Raw genomic sequence first — 21,020 nt, 5'->3', positions numbered from 1 at the left:
GACCAAAAACTCGGTTCATCACAAGAGAACTAAGCACATAGATGTTAGGCATCACTTTTTAAGGGATAACTATGAAAAGGGGTTGATCACTGTGGAATTTTGTGCTACTGACAAGCAAATAGCTGACATCTTCACAAAAGCCCTAAGTAGAGATCACTTTGAAAGGAACAAGTTAGAATTAGGGATGGTTAAGATCACCTAAAAGGACCAGTTTAGAGTACACAACGAAAAGAAAATTGGTTAGAAAATTTGAAAATTGTGTACATAATTAGATTAATTTTTGCTCAGTCTCATACTCGCAATAGTATACTCTTGTGCCATGTGTTAAAATGACTCATTAATCTCTAATTTTATTTTTTCTATTTTGGCAAATTTAGACTTACACAAGAGTATTCTCAGTGAAGAGCCTGGTTCATCTAGATAACACGGTATATTTTTTACACTCTGCATAATTTGAAATAATAATATTTGGATCATGAGCAGAGTCCTACTTAATTCCAAACTCCTTTTGGACTTATCCGTTACAAGTGAACCAGTTCTGTTAAAAAAAGTCCCAACCGAATTGAAGTACCTAGATTCTAGGGATACACTCCAAAGTCTTTTCAAAACTGAAATTCAGTTTGATTAGACTTCCACACCCACTATCATCCCTTCCACCACCCCAACCTCTAAGAAAAGAGTAAAGTTGCTTGCTCGCAAGGTTGTTGCGGGGAGAAAATAAATTTGGAGAATAGGTTTATACTAGTAGGGTCTAAAGCAGGTGTTGAAACTATAGAGTCTGGAGGAATTGGTGGTAAAAATGAGAAAGAAAAAGCAAAAAAGAGCAAGGGTGTTCGAAGTGCTGTGAGGGGAAAGGGTAAAAGAGTGGTTGATTATTCACCCACTCATGTGAGTTTAACCAAAGACACAGGTGCAATGGTTATTTGGCATGAAAAATCAGCTGGAGTAGAGGAAAGTGTAAAGAAAACAGGGGGAAGTAGGTCTGGCGAAGCCGCTGAAGGGCTGGTTCAACTTGAAAAAAATATAGATGAACCTGTTTCATCTGAATAGGAAACCCTCGCAGACCTACTGAAGAGAGTGACTGAAAGTTATAATCCAAAGAAGAAAGGGAGGTTGGTACAAGCAAAGATCATTTTGGGATAAATACTCTGCCTGCTTGTGACTATGAAGTCCATGCCACTCCTAAAGAACCTGGTTCATCTAAGAAGGTACCAGTGAATAGCAAGGTGCGAGCCTTGGTGCAAGAAAGTGAGGCTAAGGATGCTGAGATTGAGAGGCTGAAGAAAAGGTTAGATGAGGTAGAGACTGAGAGAGATGCTCTCAGAACTGAGCTGGCAAGAGAAAAGGAGAAGAATGATGGCATTCTTCAGGATATGTTGAAACTCCTCCAAGCCAAAAACCAAGCACCTAGTTCTTCCAAACCTTAAACTCCTAGCCTAGTGTAGATCAACCAGTGACCCAGTTCGGGATTTGTTTTGCTCATATTTCCAGTGTTTTTATTTCTTCTTATGTTTTGTGGTAGAATCTTATCAATCATCAATGAAATTCACTGTTTTTGCTCTAATTGTTTGTTTATATTTCTTTGATGGTTAAAATTCTTAGCTTGATCTATGATGATTAATCCATGATTGCATTTGAAGTAGCCCCAGTGGCCATGAGTAAGTTTTAAAATATGGTTATCTCATATTTTTTATGCAACTTTTTGATAAATGTTGTGCTTTACACTTTGAACAATGATGTTTCTAACCTAATGAACCCGGTCCTTGATGATAAGTGATAAAAAAGAAAAATGTTTCTAACATTGTGTTGATGTTGAGCTAAAGTTGAAACAAGGCCTAAGCTTATGGAAGCACAGAGTTTGTCATCATCAAAAAGGGGGAATTTGTTGGCCCAAGTAAAGGATAGTTTTGAAGATTGACAAAGGAACTCAGGGATGAACCAGGTCCATCACTGGTAGGCATAGACACGGGCAGATTCAAAGCACGTGAGATGCACATGCAGGAGATAAACGAAATCTGGCATAATAATAGATATCTCTTGATCGAAAAGATTGCATAATTAATAAGGAGAAGGACTCCTTACTCACCAAGAATATTATCCAAGATAAAGAAGGAGTTAGGAGTTGAGATTAACTAGAACTCTTCTACCAAGGAAGAGTAGCATTAGAACTCTAGTTATTTTCTACTCTACTAACTCTATAAATCGCAGTATGTTCTCATTCTACATGTGACGCACAAAAGCAGAAGTTAAACGTGAATTGAGAGCAAAATAGAAAGGCATTTTGCAAGCAGTTCGTGTGTGATTTAAGTGTGCGAACCTGAAGCTACATGAACCAGATAGAAGAACCAGTTCTAAGTGTCTGTCTTTTATTCTAGTTCAATTGTAGTAGGTGTTTTCATATTGTACCTTTCAGCTTTATCTAGAGGCAATTGTAATAGGTACTCAGAGTATTCAAGTTAGAGTTAACTTGAAGTTGTCGCAGCAGTTAGAGGCTGGTTGCCACAACGGGATTAGAGTTAATCCTAGGTTTACAAAAGTATTTTGTAAATGCAGTTTTTGGCTTAGTGATTTAGTGGAGAGTTTGAGAAAATCCTACTGGAAAGTAGGTCGTGGTTTTTTCACCTTTTGAGCCAGGTGTTTTCCACGTAAAATACTTGTGTTCTTTAATTTCTACATTTATTATTTCGCAACAGTAGTATAAAGAATACATAGAAGAACTAGGTCCTTCTATAATCTGTGCACGCAAAAAATTGGACACTACACAAATCACCCATCTTGTATGGTATTGAAGTTAAAACATCACAGAGTAATTAGATAAGAGAGATATAGGTTTATGTTTCTGTATGTGTGGCTGGCTTTTGATACATTGTTTTATTGTTTTGTTAGCTCTTGCTAGGAGGAAAGTGTAAATAGAAAAGAGAAAGGAAGAAATAGATATAAAGGAGAGAAAGGAATCATGTAGCGTGTGTGGGGTTGAATCAATAAAAAAAATTTCTTAACCAAAAAAAAAAAATTAACCATAAAAATAGTTGTACGGACACTGTAGAAGTCTGGTATTATGTTATAGTTGGTTCTTTCTGTCAACTTTTCATAGAGATCAAGTTTTATGCACTAAAAATAAGAAATTATTAGCATAATTAGGTTACTTACAAGATAATCACAAATAAATATATGTCATAGGCATAAAATCGTAACTTGATAAAATATGATAATTAATCTGCTATCCAAGGTTAAACTATACTAGTATAGTGATATATAAATAATCTTTAGACTACCACTATTTTTTACTTGAATCATGGGCGGAACTAGAGTATTCGATACAAATTTGGATGAACTAGTAGCTTTAGCTTAAACAATGTATTTGTATTAGGAAATTCATTAAATATGTATAGATATTTAGTTGTGAATCAAATAACTAAAATGAGCTACAAGTTCGGTTTGCTATTTTAAAACTCATAAATCTCAAATTCTGGCTCTGCCTCTAACTTAAATCTATTATCAAGGGCATGGAATTATTTTCTACTTTTGCCTTCCTTTATCCAAAGAAATATCTTTAAGGAACATTGTCTTTTCATATATGTATCAGTATATTTCTTTTCCTTTTCTGGATAAACAATGTAATCCATATCTATCAAGTTCCCTATAAATAAGCAAGATATGAAACCTCAAATATCACCACCATCTTTCAAAGATCTTGTACTATCACAAAGCTTATAACACTAGCATCTATATCACCTTAGTGAGAAATTCTTCCTTTCTCCAGCTCCTTATATATCTCATCTAGTCTATATATCTATATAATTCTCGTCATCGCATCGATTTGTATCTTAACGCCAACTTGTTTGGGACTGAAGCGTAATTGTTGTTGTTATATCGTTTTGTATCGAGATGGATAGAATAGGAGACTTGGCATCAAAGAAGGCAGCAGTAATATTTACCAAGAGTTCATGTTTTATGTGTCATAGTATTAAAGCACTCTTTTATGATATAGGTGCAAGTCCAGCAATTCATGAACTTGATCAAGATCCAAGAGGGAAAGACATGGAGTGGGCATTGAGAAGCTTAGGTTGTAATCCATGTGTTCCTGCAGTTTTTATTGGTGGAAAATTTGTTGGATCATCTAAGGATATTATATCCTTACAAATTGATGGATCACTCAAACAAATGCTCATTGATGCCAAAGCTATTTGGTTCTAATTACTGGCCTAAAAAAAAGACAGTCCAGTGCACTAAATATTCGTTGTACATGAAATTCGGAAAAGATCAGTCGAACCAAAATTAGGTTTGTTATACGCAATCTTGTATGAAACAAACATCTAGCTAGGTTCTTAGCTTGAACACAAACTTTTCTTGTGTCAACTTTAACCTACTATGTTTATTTTTTCCTTTTTTTTTTTGTTTCTAATCCCCTTTTCTTTAAAAGGGGTGGGGGAAATGATAGCCATATGTTTTGTCAAAATGGCTGATAATGGAAACCTTTTATTGACTAATAAGATGTTTTTGTTTATGGTTTCATGTTCTCAAGTTATTATTCTTCATGTTTGCTATGACTAGGGATGACAAATGGGCTGGTCGGATCGTATATGAGCTGGTCGAAAAAAGGGTAAATGAAAAAACGAATAAATTATCCGACTCGACCCATATTTAATACTACAATCGTCCTATCCTATTTTTCTTTGATCAAATTTCCTCAGGATTGCTACAATGTGCATAACTCAATAGCTTTCCTATTGAAATTCTAATATAAACTACGAGAAAGTTTTTTTCAAAGTCTTGCTGGTTATTGTATGCATAATTAATCAAGGAATCAATATCTTTCAACAAGTCTCTCTTAGTATTTTTAAATTTTAATTTCATACAATCATATAATATGTGCAATTCGATATATAACTACTAGGCTAAGCCCTCTGGGCTCAAAATACTCTTAACATGGTAGTGTAATATTATTTGTCTTGGGCTAAGTTGGTATATATACTCTTTTTGTTTTCAAAATGTCTCACACTACTAAGAGTATTCTACACCTTATATATAGCTCTAGTCCGCATATTTTCTTTTTAAAAGGCGTCACACCACTAAAAATATGTTTACACCTTATATATAACTCTCCAATCTTTTCAAATATCAATATGAAATTTTGTTCTCACGCAACAATCTCTGCCTCGTATTCCACCAGGCCTACTATACCATGATCCATGGGTCACTTACGAGATTCGTTATGTGCCACCCACGTGACCGAGCTAGTATTAATGGCCACTAAAGCCCCAGAGTTAGCTTCTTCTTATGTGTGCGTCTTCAAGCAGCCTTTGGTGTGGTAAAGGTAGTAAACTCAGCCCTACACCGTCATTATTCTATTAACCTCTACTCATCTTGCCGAACCATTGTTTCTCATACTAATTGTTAGACTGAATTAGTCCAAAATATTCTTAACATTGTGTAATATCATCCACTTTAGGCCAAGTCTGACGCACATAAGTTTTTCCAAAAGGCCTCAAACACCATTAGGACTTAGGAGTATCCCTACACCTTATATGTAACTTTTCAATCTTTTTAATTATCAATATAAAACTTTATTTGCACGCCCAACAATAACGAATAATATTACATCCATGATTAAGAGGAACGTTTCACCCGATACGAATCTGAATTAATTGGAAGAATGAATTTCGATACCGAATAGTTAAAAAAAATAAAGAAAAGAAAAAAAGGGTCGGACCGTTCTTTCTTCTGTGTCATTTATTTTCCCCCTAATATATTTTGCTACACTTGCTCAAGAGAAATCAGTGACGGATCCAGAGTAGACACAATGAGCTAGAGAGAAACCACTACATCTTGTTGAGGTTTTTTTTGTTTTAAGATGAAATAATCTTAAAATGAGGGTGAATGGGAAATGGAGGGAAAATGAAATTTTTGAGTAAAATTTTATGTTTCCCCCTCTTAACAATGAGACATTGTCCCATATTGGAAGAGGAAGACATTTTTGGTGGGTATATATATAATTGCTCTTCTTGTAGCTCTTAAAGAGTTAAGAAGAAAGCAAGCATCGCACCGCCGTCGTCGTCGCTCGCTCGGCTAGGCTTCGGCTACGGCTTCGGCTTCGGCTTCAGATTAATGATTGATTGATTAATTTTTTGAACCAAATTTATTTGTTAATAGTAAATATTAACGTAAGATTATCCGCATTTATAACGGATATTTCCAATCCGTGTATTGACCATTTGGTAGCCGGATAATGCTCTTCCCACCATGAATGTGCTTGCTCCACAAACATGAATGTGCTTGCTCCACAAACAAGCTAATGCTTGCTCCACCATGGAGGGTGGACATTTGGTCTTCTTCAACACTGGCTGCTATATATATGAGCAGCAGATGTTGAAGAAAGACACTCAACACACAACACATAATTCGCTCAACAAATTGGCTATACATTGCACTCCTTCCTCTCAGCATTTTCATACAATTTTCTGAGTTTATACTCCTTCGTTCTGCATTGTTTTTTAACTTCAAACAAAGCAACTGTAAGTGTGATTTGCTACCGAACTTTGTGTTAGCTGAAACACTGGGGTTTGAAGTACCGCTACACCAGTGTGTTATTCGTTCTATCCTGGGAGGAAATAATCCATTACCTTGGGTACTAGGAGGGGATTAAATTCCTTAAGGAAACACTGTGAATTCAGTGGGCTCGAATTTATTATTGTTTCATTACAATAACTTTTATTTTGCAGAATTATTATTTACAAATACAGCAATATTGGCGGGAATAACAATCTTAAGGAATTTAATATTTATTTCTGTATTTGTGTTATTCTTATTATTCTGCAAACTAAAACCTTTGTGGTTTTGTGTACTCCCGTTTTGGAGAGTAAAGCCTTCGTGGCGTTTTGTTGGACATTAAAATCTACGTGATTTTTACTCAGTTTGAAAACGTTTAATAAACGTTTGTTTGTGTCATTATTTTACAGAAAAAATGACGACTGAAAGCGAAAACCAAGTTGTTCCTATGGTGACTGTCAACGCATCGACAAGCCGAACACCGGCGTTGGCACCGGCAGAAAAACCCGGAAAATTTCCCGAGATTGATTTCAAGCGCTGGCAGCAGAAGATGTTCTTCTATCTAACTACGTTATGTCTACAGAAGTTCATCAAGGAAGATGTTCCTGATCTGCCGGATAAAACTCCAGAGAATGAACGCTTTCTCGTGATTGAAGCGTAGAAGCATTCTGATTTTTTATGCAAGAATTATATTCTTAGCGGGCTGGATGATAATCTGTATAATGTATACAGTAGCATGGAGACCTCAAAAGAATTGTGGAATGCGCTTGAAAAGAAATATAAAACTGAAGATGCCGGGATGAAGAAATTAGTTGCCGCAAAATTTTTGGACTACAAAATGGTAGATAGCAAATCTGTTATTACCCAAATCCAGGAATTGCAAGTGATTATTCATGATCTACTTGCTGAAGGTCTTATCATCAACGAAGCATTCTAAGTAGCAGCAATGATTGAGAAGTTGCCTCCATTGTGGAAGGACTTCAAAAATTATTTGAAACACAAACGAAAGGAAATATTCCTTGAAGATCTCATTGTTCGGTTGAGAATCGAAGAGGATAATAAAGCTGTTGAAAGGAGAGGCCGTGGAAATTCAACTTGCCCGCTCTACAATGGAGGCTGAATTCATAGCCTTAGATAAAGCCGGTGAAGAAGCTGAATGGCTCCGGAATTTTTTGGAAGACATTCCATTTTGGCCCAAACCGTTGGCACCAATATGCATACATTGTGATAGTCAAGCGGCAATTGGAAGGGCTGGGAGCGTTATGTATAATGGTAAATCTCGTCATATACGACGAAGACATAAAACCGTTAGGCAATTACTCTCTAGAGGAATTATCACGATTGACTATGTAAAGTCAAGTGATAATGTGTCGGATCTACTTACAAAAGGCCTAACTAGAGAGGTAGTTGAGAAATCATCAAGGGGAATGGGACTATGGCCGAGAACAAGTCATTGTGGCGGTAACTCTACCTAGAAGACTGGAGATCCCAAGATCTAGGTTCAAGGAGATCAAACAAAGTCATTAATGACGGTTCAACATTGTCAAATAAAATTTTAGTCCGTTCTCGTGATGAGACAATGTTCAGTACCAAGGATAAAGCATTAAGGCTTTTTAATGATTTCTAAATTTGATACGGGGTATATCAAATAGTGTATCTACCGGATGGTACGTTTAGGAATTACCTATGTAAGTGTAAAGTGTTAGCCGCTTCAAGGAGAACTTTGTAAGGCCAGTTCTCTACGCACTTATGAAACCAAGCGGTGTTCATGGCTGAAACGAATACAACAATGAGAACCAAAGACAGTTAAGGGTTTATTGTATGATTTATGGTTGTCTAGGTATACACCAAAGATCGACGGTTCAAAGATATCAAATCTACCGATTGACCGAGTATATCCGACATAAGTTTACTACGAAAAGTTCAAAGGGAAACCTACTTATCCAGATGCGATTAATCCTTGCTTGTAAATCACACAGGTTTTCCATGCATACTTCTGTGATATAGCCATTCCCCATTCATGTGGGGGATTGTTGAGGTTTTTTTTGTTTTAAGATGAAATAGTCTTAAAATGAGGGTGAATGGGAAATGGAGGGAAAATAAAATTTTTGAGTAAAAGTTTAAGTTTCTCCCTCTTAACAATGAGACATTGTCCCATATTGGAAGAGGAAGACATTTTTGGTGGGTATATATATAATTTCTCTTCTTGTAGCTCTTAAAGAGTTAAGAAGAAAGCAAGCCTCGCGCCGTCGTCGTCGCTCGCTCGCTCGGCTCGGCTTCGACTACGGCTTCGGCTTCGGCTTCGGCTACGGCTACGGCTTCGGCTTTGGATTTGGTCAATTGATTGATTGATTAATTTTTTGGACCAAATTTATTTGTTAATAGTAAATATTAACGTAAGATTATCCGTATTTGTAACGGATATTTTCCAATCCGTGTATTGATCATTTGGCAGCCGGATAATGCTCTTCCTACCATGAAAGTGCTTGATCCACAAACATGAAGTGCTTGCTCCACCATGGAGGGTGGACGTTTGGTCTTCTTCAACATTGGCTGCTATATATATGTGCAGCAGATGTTGAAGAAAGACACTCAACACACAACACACAATTCGCTCAACAAATTGGCTATACATTGCACTCCTTCCTCTCAGCATTTTCATACAATTTTCTGAGTTTATACTCCTTCGTTCTGCATTGTTTTTTAACTTCAAACAAAGCAACTGTAAGTGTGATTTGCTACTGAACTTTGTGTTCGCTGAAACACTGGAGTTTGAAGTACCGCTACACCAGTGTGTTATTCGTTTTATCCTGGGAGGAAATAATCCATTACCTTGGGTACTAGGAGGGGATTAAATTCCTTAAGGAAACACTGTGAATTCAGTGGGCTCGAATTTATTATTGTTTCATTATAATAACTTTTATTTTGCAGAATTATTATTTACAAATACAGCAATATTGACGGGAATAACACATCTAACTCAATCTAAGATATAAAATCAGAATCCATTAATTCTAAATTCTGAATTCGCTACGGTAAAGAATCTTATCTTTTGCCTCCGCGTAGTGAGGAAAGAATATCAAGAAATAGCTATGAAAAGCTAAGAACTTCTCATCTTCTTAGAATCAAAGCTAAAGCTAAAGATGGACCTATTTAACTTGGACAAGAACTTATCCCCTGAGTAAACAGATGTCATTTCGTGCGCTGTGAATCTCATAAATTAATCTTTTCTCAGAGATTCCACCATACAATAGTGGTATATATTCGATTGGTCTATTCACTTTACAAAGTGGCCAAAAATATTTATGTATTATACACCAATTAATTTAATTGAAAACTTTGTTTCTTTTTCGGATTTTTATATGATGTCCAGTATTCACTTTGAGTATCGATTTATCTAGATTCACACTGTGTAAAGGTCTATTAAAGCAGAAAGCATTTCTTATTAAGAATTTTTCATTTTTAAGGGCCGAACTCCAGATCTTTCATTAACGATATCCCACCACAATCTAGTGGCGAAAATTTGCTTTTAATTGCTCATCTTTGCCCTAGGAGAGAATTCGTTTTTGGTTCGTCCATTAGATTTTATTGTTTTTTGCAATTAATTCAATTTGGAGGAGGAACTTCTTCGTTTTTTAAAAAAAAAAAAATTCTTTGGTTCATTGGTAATTGTTATGTTATGAGTACTTATATTAATGAAAGTCATTATAACATGTATATGTTATATACAAATAAATAAACGTCATTACAGACGTAGTACTATTTAGAGCACTTAAATTTCCAAATAGTTACGACTTACGAGTGATAGTCGATATATGTCTAGCAAAATTCATTCCATACAACAACAACAACAATGATAACAACAAATTCAGTATAATCCCACTAATGAGGTTTGAGAAGAATAGAGTGTACGCCGTCCTTATCCCTACTTGAAAAAGGTAGAGCAAAATTCATTCCACCCTTGACGGAAAAGGGTAACTGTTTGTATTTGTATTACATGAAAAGAAATATATACACTGAGATTAGAAATCGATCAATATATGTTGAGGAGTGTGATCATTTTATCTAAAATATTAAAATATTAAAAATATTATAATTTTATTTACTTAATTATATTTTTAAAGTTTTTTTTGATAATAGGTGAGGGTATGTAAATTTCTTTTAATAACGGGAAACAAGGAGGCTTGAACATAAACATGTGCTTGCTTTGATATCATATTAGAAAGGATACACTTAGCTTTTAATTACATCATTATGCTAATTACATTATTATGTCTTTCATTTCACGCCTATTAAACAGAAGTCAAATACTATCGCCATTCACGATTGTTTACACAATTAAATAAACATATTTCTTTATGTATAATTGAAGTTATCATGTCCTGAAAGTCATTAAACATTTCTTTTCTCACACCATAATAACATCGATGTAAGGATACACCCATTTCATATGAGTTAAGTTCAACCCACCATTTAAACAACAACGGCAATAATAACATATTTAATGTGATCTCACAAGTAAAGTCTAAAAAAAAGTGGGGGTGGACGCGGACCTTATCCCTACCTTATATGAGGTAGAGAAAGCAGATAACGTACTCTAAACTAAAACCAGACTCTCCCACATAGAAGATAAAAATCGCTCAACTACCTACTAACTTTCTATCCTAATTCCTACCTCCATGAACTCTTATCAAGGATCATATCCTAAATGAGCTTAGGACATAATTTTTTTTTTTAAAAAAAGCAGCCCGGTGCACTAAGTTCCCGCTATGCGCGGGATCCGTAGAAGGGTCAGACTACGACGGTCTATTGTACCCAACCTTATCTTGTATTTGTGCAAAAAGTTATTTTCACGACTCAAACCCGTTATGAGCTTAGGACGTAAATATATAAATTAAAAATCTCAAAAATTTAACGGATAATCGTTAAATTATGAACTCATAAATTTAAATTATAACGTGTTGATACAAATTTAAAAGTTAAATCCATTAAATCTAGTTCCCGACTTCCTCTCTAGCTTCGACTAACTCTCCCTGTCAGATTTCATTGCCATCCCTTACAAAATAAATAAATAAATAAATAAATAAATAAATAATCAAACCAGATCTCAACCGGCTAAAGATATCCTAAATTATTAGAAGCTTAATTAATTAGCTAACTAACCTCTAATTAACTCACATGAAAAATTAGTACGGCATATTTTATGCCCCCTTAGGCTAAAACTTGCGTTTGCCTCACACGTACACCAGTGTATGCAAGTGTACGGCCATCAATTGTCCATGTGCTGTGAAGAGTAAGTGTGTATGTGTGAAGAATAACTCAGAAGTAGGTGACAAAAATTTATTCGTGATTAATGTTTACATCAAATTAATAAACATACAATATGACGTTTTTCATAAGCATATTTTGTCTAACCAAGGTTAAGTGATGTATTTTTATTTTTATTTTAACTTTTAAGATTAAATTATTAAATTTAGTATAAACGTCTGATACGGATGAGTATTTATTAGAATCGATACAAGTTGGGAGTGGACACAACAGAAGGAATCAAAGCCACCGAAAGCTTTTCAATTCCTGAATCCTGATAAATCTTTAAGCATAGAATAAAATCCAAGAATATTGGAAAAAGAATCTCAAGAAATTGACTACACATAATATATAGTATAAATTAATGCATCTTGAAGAATAACACTTTTATAGTCTAATCTTGCATGGTCAGTTGTTTGTCCACGTTGCCTTCAAAAGTCCTTATAGTATATGACTAATTCAATAAAGATTAATTATTTATCTTAACACGCACATACAATATTCTGATGGTGATTAAGGAGTTAATTAATTTAGTTTGACTTATATATATACTGATAGTTCTCTTTTTTAGATTGTTGTTTTTCCATTATTATTGTATCTATGTTTTTCTTGAGCGATTTATTGGAAATATTCTCTCTACCCACAAAGGTAAGAGCAAGTGTCACGACCCAAAATCCATTAGTCGTGATGACAACTAATCCAACCCGTTAGACCAGTCAATTAACAGTTAACACAATTCTAATAGAATAAAGGTGATCAACAAATACTACATCTGGATTTCCATACAATATTCCAAGGACGGGTAGTACAAGACATGAGCTACTAAGACTGAATTATTGCGAAAACGGATATGAAATAAATACAACTTCTGTTTGAAACGTACATAAACAGAATTCAATTCTAGAACTACCCAGGGACAAGTGGTAGCCACATCCGGAAGGCACGAACATCTTCAGAGTCAGCCCCCATCATCCACCGCAGCTCCGCTCCAAAATCTGCATGTAAGGTACAGAAGTATAGTATGAGTACAACCGACCTCATGTACTCAATAAGTATCTTGACTAAACACGGTGAAGTAGTGACGAAACTTTTTAGTTAAAAGATACTCACTGATATAACTTGTGTAGTAGACTAGTTGTCACGACCCGAAATTCCCACCTTCGGGACCGTGATGGCGCCTAACATTTCACGCCAACGTTAGAATAATATTTGCCATTTTAAAATAATTTTTTCTTAATTAATAAAAAAGAAACAATTGCGAAAATAAGGTCTGAAATAAAGTGAATAATCCATAATAATAGCGATATCTAAATACCATCTCAGAACTGGTGTCACAAGTGCACGAGCTATTAGAATAATACAAATAAAAGTCTAAATAAAAATGAAACTATTTGAAAGAAATACACAGCTACGATTAAGTGGAAGGGGACTTCAGAGCTGCGAACGCCATGCAGTTATACCTCAAGTCTCATGCTAATAGCTGAATCCGAGCAAATCTAATGTACGCCACTGGGACCAACTTTGGTATCTGCACAAGAAGTTCAGAGTATAGTATGAGTACAACCGACCCCATGTACCCAGTAAGTGTCGAGCCTAACCTCGACGAAGTAGTGACGAGGTTAAGGCAGGTCACTTACATTAATCTGTACGCAATAATAATAATAATAACAACAATAATAGAAATAAAATAGGTAACTCATTTCAACAGTTGAAGCCAACTCTACAGTCATAACCAATTATTACTTAAATCACTTTTTGTTGCGGCGTGCAACGCGATCCCACAATATATTCATATTCAATTATGTTGCGGTGTACAACCCGATCCTACAATATATTCATTTTCATTTAATCATATTGCGACATGCAGCCCGATCCTCAATATATCTGTTCAATCAATTCTGTTGCGGCGTGCAACCCGCTCCTCCAATATATTGATTTTCATTTCTGTTCGGCGTGCAACCCGCTCCTCCAATAATATAATTTACCAATTCTTATAAAAGAAATTAATTCAATAAATGCAATAATTAATATGAAATTATAAGACAACAAGCATACAATAATTATAATTTATTTAGAAATAAGTGATGACAAGTAGCAATTAATTTTGGAAATTAAGGAGGAAATAAGTATTTTAATAATTAGTATGCTAAATGTCAAGTAGCAATTAAGTCACATAAATCAAATAAGCATGTAGCAATTATAGCATGGATTCAAGGCATAATATTGAGCAAGGAATATGAGATAAACAATTAATATAATAATTCATTCATGATTTAAAATAATTTACGATTTTTAAATAATTATGCAAACAATTCATTTGACGACGTATAGACACTCGTCACTTCGCCTATACGTCGTTCACATGAATTTCACATTATAAATAATTCAAGGGGTCTATTCCCTCAAGTCAAGGTTAACCACGACACTTACCTCGCTTCGCAACCAATTTCAAGATTCCAATACATCTTTTCTTCATGAATTCGTGTCCAAAAGCTTCAAATCTAGTCACAAACAATTCAATATACTCAACACGAATCGTAAGAATTAATTTCATATGAATTTACTAATTTTTCGGATTAAAATCCGAAATTAATTTTAACAATCGACAGTGGGACCCACGTTTTGAATCCCGAAAAACTCATGAAATCCGAACACCCGTTCCGATACGAGTTCAACCATACAAAAATTATCGAATTCCGACATCGGATTGACCTTCAAATCTTTATTTTACATTTTTGGAAGATTTTATAAAAATCTGATTTTCTTTCATAAATTCACGGATTCATGATGTAAATGAGTATGGAATCATGAAATATAATCAATATAGGATAAGTAACACTTACCCCAATGTTTTTTCGTAAAAATTGCCAAAATCATGAATAATGAAAAATGGGACAAAATTCCATTTCTAGAACTTAAGTTCTGCGGTCGAGGGATTTTTTCTTCTCGAACGCGACAGGACCCTCGCGTTCGCGAAGCACATTTTTGTGTTGCCCCACATTTCTTCTTCACGAACACGAGGGCAGTCTCGCGAACGCGATGCCTTGCCAAACTTGGCCTTCGCGAACGCGGTCTCCCCTTCGCGAACGCGAAGCCTTATTGCCTGGTGCCCGGCCAGGCCTCGCCCATCTACGCGAACACTCCCACGCGTTCGCGATGAACACTGCCCTTTACCCTTTGCGAACGCAGTCCCCTCTTCGCGAATGCGAAGAGTAAATTTTGCCTGCCTCCAGCTCCTCTTTGCGAATGCGAGACCCCTATCGCGAACGCGAAGAAGGAAATCAAACAGTGCATCAGAAAAATTTCAGCAAAGTTCCTAGTCCAAAATTCAACCCGTTAGCTATATGAAACTCACCCGAGGCCCCCGAGATCTCAACAAAATATACCAACAAGTCCTAAAATATCATACGAAGTTACTCGAAATCTCAAATCACATCAAACAATGCTAAAATCACAAATCATACCACAATTCAAGCTTAAGGAACTTAAAAATTTTCAACTTCTATATTCGATACCGAAACCTATCAAATCAAGTATGACTAACCTCAAAATTTGCACAAAAGTCATAAATGACATAACAGACCTATTCAAATTTCAGAATTGGATGTTGACCCCGATATCAAAAAGTTAACTGCCCGGTCAAACTTTCAAACTTAAATTTCTATTTTAGCCATTTCAAGCCTAATTTTAACTACGGACCTCTAACTAATTTTTCGGACACACTCCTAAGTCCAAAATCACCATACGGAGCTATCGAAATTATCAGAAAATTGATCCGGGTCTATTTGTTTAAAATGTTGACCTAAGTCAACTCAAATGAGTTTTGAAGCTTCATTTCACATTTTAATCCATTTTTCACATAAAAACTTTCCGAAAAATTTACGGACATCGCACACAAGTAGAGAAAAGCTGAATTGTGCTATTTGAGGTTTTAGAATATCGAAATAATTATTAAATTTAAAGATGACCTTTATGGTCATCACACTAGCGATGGAACAATAGTAGAACTTAATAGGGGAAAAAAGTAGAAGAAACAAATATGCGAAGCAGTTAATGATTGCTAGAAGAAATCATGATTAATATTCCTTAATATCACGACCAATCCTTTTCTTAGAGCGATAACCGACAAATCATGGTAATAAATTCATACTTTCATAGTGTGAGTAATATACTCAAGACATCAAATCAAATGGCACGGCAACACCCTTCGTGCATTTATCTCATCCTCACCAAATATACCTATAACAATACCAACCGGGTGAAAGAGATGCCAATAACAGTAATGACAAAGTAAAAAAATACACAGGTAGAAATAACGAACAAGGTAGTACATATGGACAACGGTAACAGACTAGGTAGAAGGCATAGAATTTATGACAGCAATTAGGAAAGAAGAATATATATTTCACTAACTAGCATGGTAGAAGGCCTAGGTGTAGATATAACAAACAAGAGGGAAAGCATGATCTTTATAAGCTAACAACTAGGAGGCAAGAATAACTAACATGATAGAAAGCTTATACGAGTGCAACAAATGAGGAACGACATGGATGTAGATTAACAACAACAAGCAAAATATGATATTTGCAAGTTAAACAAATAAAGGTATGGGGAACACAATAACAATTGAGATGGAGAACAAAGACAGAACAACAACGACAAGTCACATAGGAACCATAGGTACTACAGTAACAACTCAAGGTAAAGGCATGAACGCATACACAAGGAAAAGATATCACAACATAATGCATGTCCCTCATCCTAGCCTACACAGAAATACCCTTCGTGCCATGAACTCATGATTATAAAGCATGATAATATAAATAAAATGGCACGACATCACCCTTCGTACTTTTACTCTCATCCTCACATGATAATGTAAATGAGAACACGATAATATAAATGGAATGGCACGGCATCACCCTTCGTGATTTTACCCTCATCCTCACATGATATGTAAATGAGATCATGATAATGTAAGTGAAATGGCACGGCATCACCCTTCGTGCTTTTACTTCCATCCTCACACAATAATGTAAATTAAATGGTACGGCATCACCCTCCATGCTTTACACTCTTCTTCACATGATAATGTATATACAATGGCATGACATCACCCTTCGTGCTTTACGCTCTTCCTCACCAAGCATATGTATATCAATAACAAGCAAGGTAGGAAGCGTGTATAACATCGAGGAGAGTGTTTAAGCGAATATTCCAAATGAACCTCGATCACAACTTTCAAGCCAATAGTAGTTCAATAAACCCTCAAGAATATAATCTTATTGTTCATGTATTTCAACATGTCTCAAAAATGATCTTCAACTCAAGTATAGAATCTAATATATCAAGAATAACGGTCATAGCGATGTATTAGTGATTAATCATAATGACGACCGAACTAGACACATCAATTGTTTCTCAAAAATCCGTCAAATTTTAATCAAATTATAATAAGCTAAATCTTGGTTTCTAACATTAAATTTCATATTCTCAGTAATCTAGAAGTCAGGTAAGACATGAAGCAAGAAGGTTACGTAATTCTATAAGGCACGATTTATCGTATAATTTACCCCCAAGCATGATTAACACTGGAACATGCATATACGCTCGTCACCTCATATATATATCACCCCCGCATGTATCAAATAATGACAATTAGTAGGAAATATTTCCTCAACAAAGTTAGGTAATAAACTTACCTCAAACAAGCTAAATCGATACATTAGGAGCGCAATCCCGCTCAAATCATCCTCTGAACGGCTCGAAACTAGCCAAAAGAAACTCAAATACATCAAATAATACCTAATGAAATAATTCCAATTGATAAAGGTCGAATCTTTGATCAAAACTCCGAAGCCAACCAAAAAAGTCAAACCCGGGACTGTATCTCACAACTCATTCAATTACGAGTCCAACCATACTAGTTTCACTCAAATCCGACTCCGAATCGATGCTCAAAACTCAAAAATTCATTTTATGAAATTATAGACAAAATCTCCAATTTCTCTTTCGAAATCAATAATCAAGCATCGAAAACGAAGACTAATTCATGAAATATAGTCACAACCGAGTTAAGAATGCTTTCATGTGGTGCAATACCTTTCCAAAGTCGCCCAAAACTGAGTTCCAAGCCTCAAAAATTGAATAAAATGACCAACCCTCGAAATTATAGCTTCTACCAGCCATGTTCGCATTTGCAAACAAATTCCCGCTCCTGCGGCGTCGCTTTTGCGACCAAAATTGCGTTTCTGCAAAAAAATCACCGGAACTCGCCCATCACACCTGCGGAACAAATCCCTCTTATGCGCACACATAGGTGCGACCACAGCTTCCGCTCCTGCGCCGCATTTCGCTTTTGCGACCTATTCCCCTACATCTGCGATGTCGCAGATGGCCCCAATTTTTCGCATCTGCGATAGCTCCAAACACATCCCTTTTCGCAGGTGCGATAACAATTCCACTTCTACGACCACCGCACCTGCACAATACCACTCGAAGGTGCGCAACACCAGAACCAATAGCCTCAGCCAATTGCAACATGCGACAAAATGATCTGAACCTCGTTCAAAACTTATCCGAGCCACTCGGGACCCCGTACAAATATACAACAAGTCCCGTAATATAACACAGACCTACTCGAGACCTCAAATCACACATAACAACATCAAATCACGAATAGCACTACAATTCAAACTTAATGAACTTCCGATCTTTCGACTTTCAAAACTCGTGTTGAACCGTATCAATTAAACTCAGAATAAACTTAAATTTTGCGCACAAGTCCCAAATGACATAACGAAACTATTGAAATTTTCGGAACCACAATCCGAACCCGATATCATCAAGGTCAACTCTCGGTCAAACTTGTGAACATTTCAAACCTTCAAATTTTTAACTTTCGCCAATTCGTGCCGAAATCTCCTAGAAATATCCAAATGCAAATCCGGGCATAAGCCCAGGTCCAAAATCACCATCAGGACCTAACAGAACCATCAAAATTCCGAATCCGAGGTCAAATACGCAAAAATCCAACTTGGTCAACTCTTCCAACTTAAAGCTTAAAACATAAAACTCATTCTTCGAAACAAAATCCGAAACACCCGAAAATCAAAACCGACGATTCACACAAGTCATAATACATTATACAAAGCTACTCAACACTTCAAATGGCTGAACGGAACGCAAACTCTCAAAACGACCGGTTGGAGCATTTCAGCAAGGTATGCATAGACACTATCTTCCGGCTAAGTTGTTGTTGTTATTATTATATATTGATAGTGAAAAATAATTATTATACTATTAACTCACTTAATAGATAATTATAGGTTATGGTCCATAAAGTTGGATTAGTAGTTTAGAAAATAAGACAGATTAAAAACTTTAATAGGTTAAATTATATCGATAATATAAAAATATTTTATATTGTCAATGTTTATAAGTTAAATCCTAATTAATAATATAGAAAGTGCATATAGGTATAAATTTTCAGGTGGTTTAAATAAGTACAGCTCTTTCCCACCATAAAGATTCTAAATTCAGAAAGTGCATGACTAAATAGAATATATGTACTATATTCTCCAACTTGCTCAATATTTGTGGAATGAAACAGTATCTGTTTTTTTTTTTTTTTTTTTTTTGGAAAAATTCTTTTTAGTAGAGCTGTACTCCAGTTTTTGGAGCATCTAAATAAAGCACACCATCTTTTAAATCTTTACAATTTAGACAGAGGACTCCACTTTCATAGTTACTAAATTAGATGTTCCGTTTTACTCTTTTATAAATAGTGTAGCAATGAAAACTCTCCATTTCCAAGCAACCTCTAAGAAATTAACCCTAATATTTGTCAAGCTTTTTTCTTGCTCTTTGTTTCTCCCTCATCTCTTCTAGCATCAAATTATCAACCATCGGATCGATGTGCAAGTTCAATTGAACTTAGATCCGATGGTATACTAAAGAGTACTTCTATTTATCCTTTTTTTCATTAAGTTCCCAGATACCTGAATTCCAAGTATAGCTCGTAAAAATCTATCTTCTAGCTACTAAGCTTTCAAACTGCACTGCTTGCGCAACTGAAAGCTTATTACAACCAATATAAATAGCAATTGAGAGTCAGACAGTCTGATTCCACTTAGTGGTGAATTAAACCAAACAAAGAAAGCAACCCTAGTTTTTGAAAAACTACCCCTACCGCCTTTTTTTAATCGAATTTCATCGTATTGCCATTCTCGTTGTTATCCCAAGGGCATAAGGCGAATCTTTCACGACCTAATTATCAGGAAATGGACAAAGTACAACGAATGGCATCAGAGCACGGGGTAGTGATCTTCAGCAAGAGTACATGTTGTTTATGTTACGCAGTTACTATACTATTTCGAGATCTTGGTGTTGATCCATATGTTCATGAACTTGATCATGATTCTGAGGGAAAAGATATGGAGAAAGCTCTTATGCGAATGGGTTGTAATGCCTCAGTTCCAGCAGTTTTCATAGGGGGGAAATTAGTAGGATCTACTAATGAAGTTATGTCTCTTCACCTAAAAGGCTCCCTAATTCAACTCCTCAAGCCTTATCTGCATGATTAAAACAACTAAATTGAGAGTTGAAGAGTGAAAATATATAATCTCCCTTTAAGGGAATTAAGAAAAGAAAGTCTATGGCTAGTATTAATTAGGATGAATATTAAGAAAATGATTAAGGAAATTAACAACAAACAAATAAAAGTTCTTGGCAAGATCGACAGACACTAGTCATGTAGATCATGGTCATTATAGTATATCAATGTTGTAATAGCTAGTAGTTGTGATTATATGTACTTTGTGAGATATTAATTGATCCTAATTAGTCATTTGATTAGCTAGCACGAATTGTTATACTTTTCGCTTCTTCTAAGCTACATTTGATTAGATCCATTCATTATCTTACAATTAAAATTTTGACAATAAATAACTATACGAAAATTGTCACGACCCGAAATTCCCACCTTCGGGACCGTGATGACACCTAACATTTCACTTGCCAGGCAAGCCAACATTAGAATATAATTTTTCATTTAAACAAAATTTTAAATTAATCAATAACAAAAAGAAAATGCGAAAATAAAGTCTAAAATAAAGTGAATATTCCGTAATAATTGCGATATCTAAATACCATCCCATAACTAG

The 21,020-nt window shown here is 35.4% G+C and overlaps 2 protein-coding genes across 2 annotated transcripts; both read left to right on the top strand.

The window, feature by feature from the left end:
- Positions 1-3,888: 3,888 nt before the first annotated feature.
- On the top strand, positions 3,889-4,197 carry LOC142171664 (glutaredoxin-C11-like). Its single transcript, XM_075235353.1, has one exon. It carries the CDS (start codon positions 3,889-3,891, stop codon positions 4,195-4,197), a length of 309 nt encoding a protein of 102 aa, XP_075091454.1.
- A 15,941-nt stretch (positions 4,198-20,138) lies between these two features.
- On the top strand, positions 20,139-20,441 carry LOC107817157 (monothiol glutaredoxin-S11-like). Its single transcript, XM_075235352.1, has one exon. The coding sequence runs from the start codon at positions 20,139-20,141 to the stop codon at positions 20,439-20,441; it is 303 nt and encodes a 100-aa protein (XP_075091453.1).
- The last annotated feature ends 579 nt before the right edge of the window (positions 20,442-21,020 follow it).

The sequence above is a fragment of the Nicotiana tabacum genome, chromosome 17 (assembly GCF_000715075.1).
Source record: "Nicotiana tabacum cultivar K326 chromosome 17, ASM71507v2, whole genome shotgun sequence".
Classification (NCBI taxonomy): domain Eukaryota; kingdom Viridiplantae; phylum Streptophyta; class Magnoliopsida; order Solanales; family Solanaceae; genus Nicotiana; species Nicotiana tabacum.
This window is presented reverse-complemented; position numbering and strand designations above follow the sequence as displayed.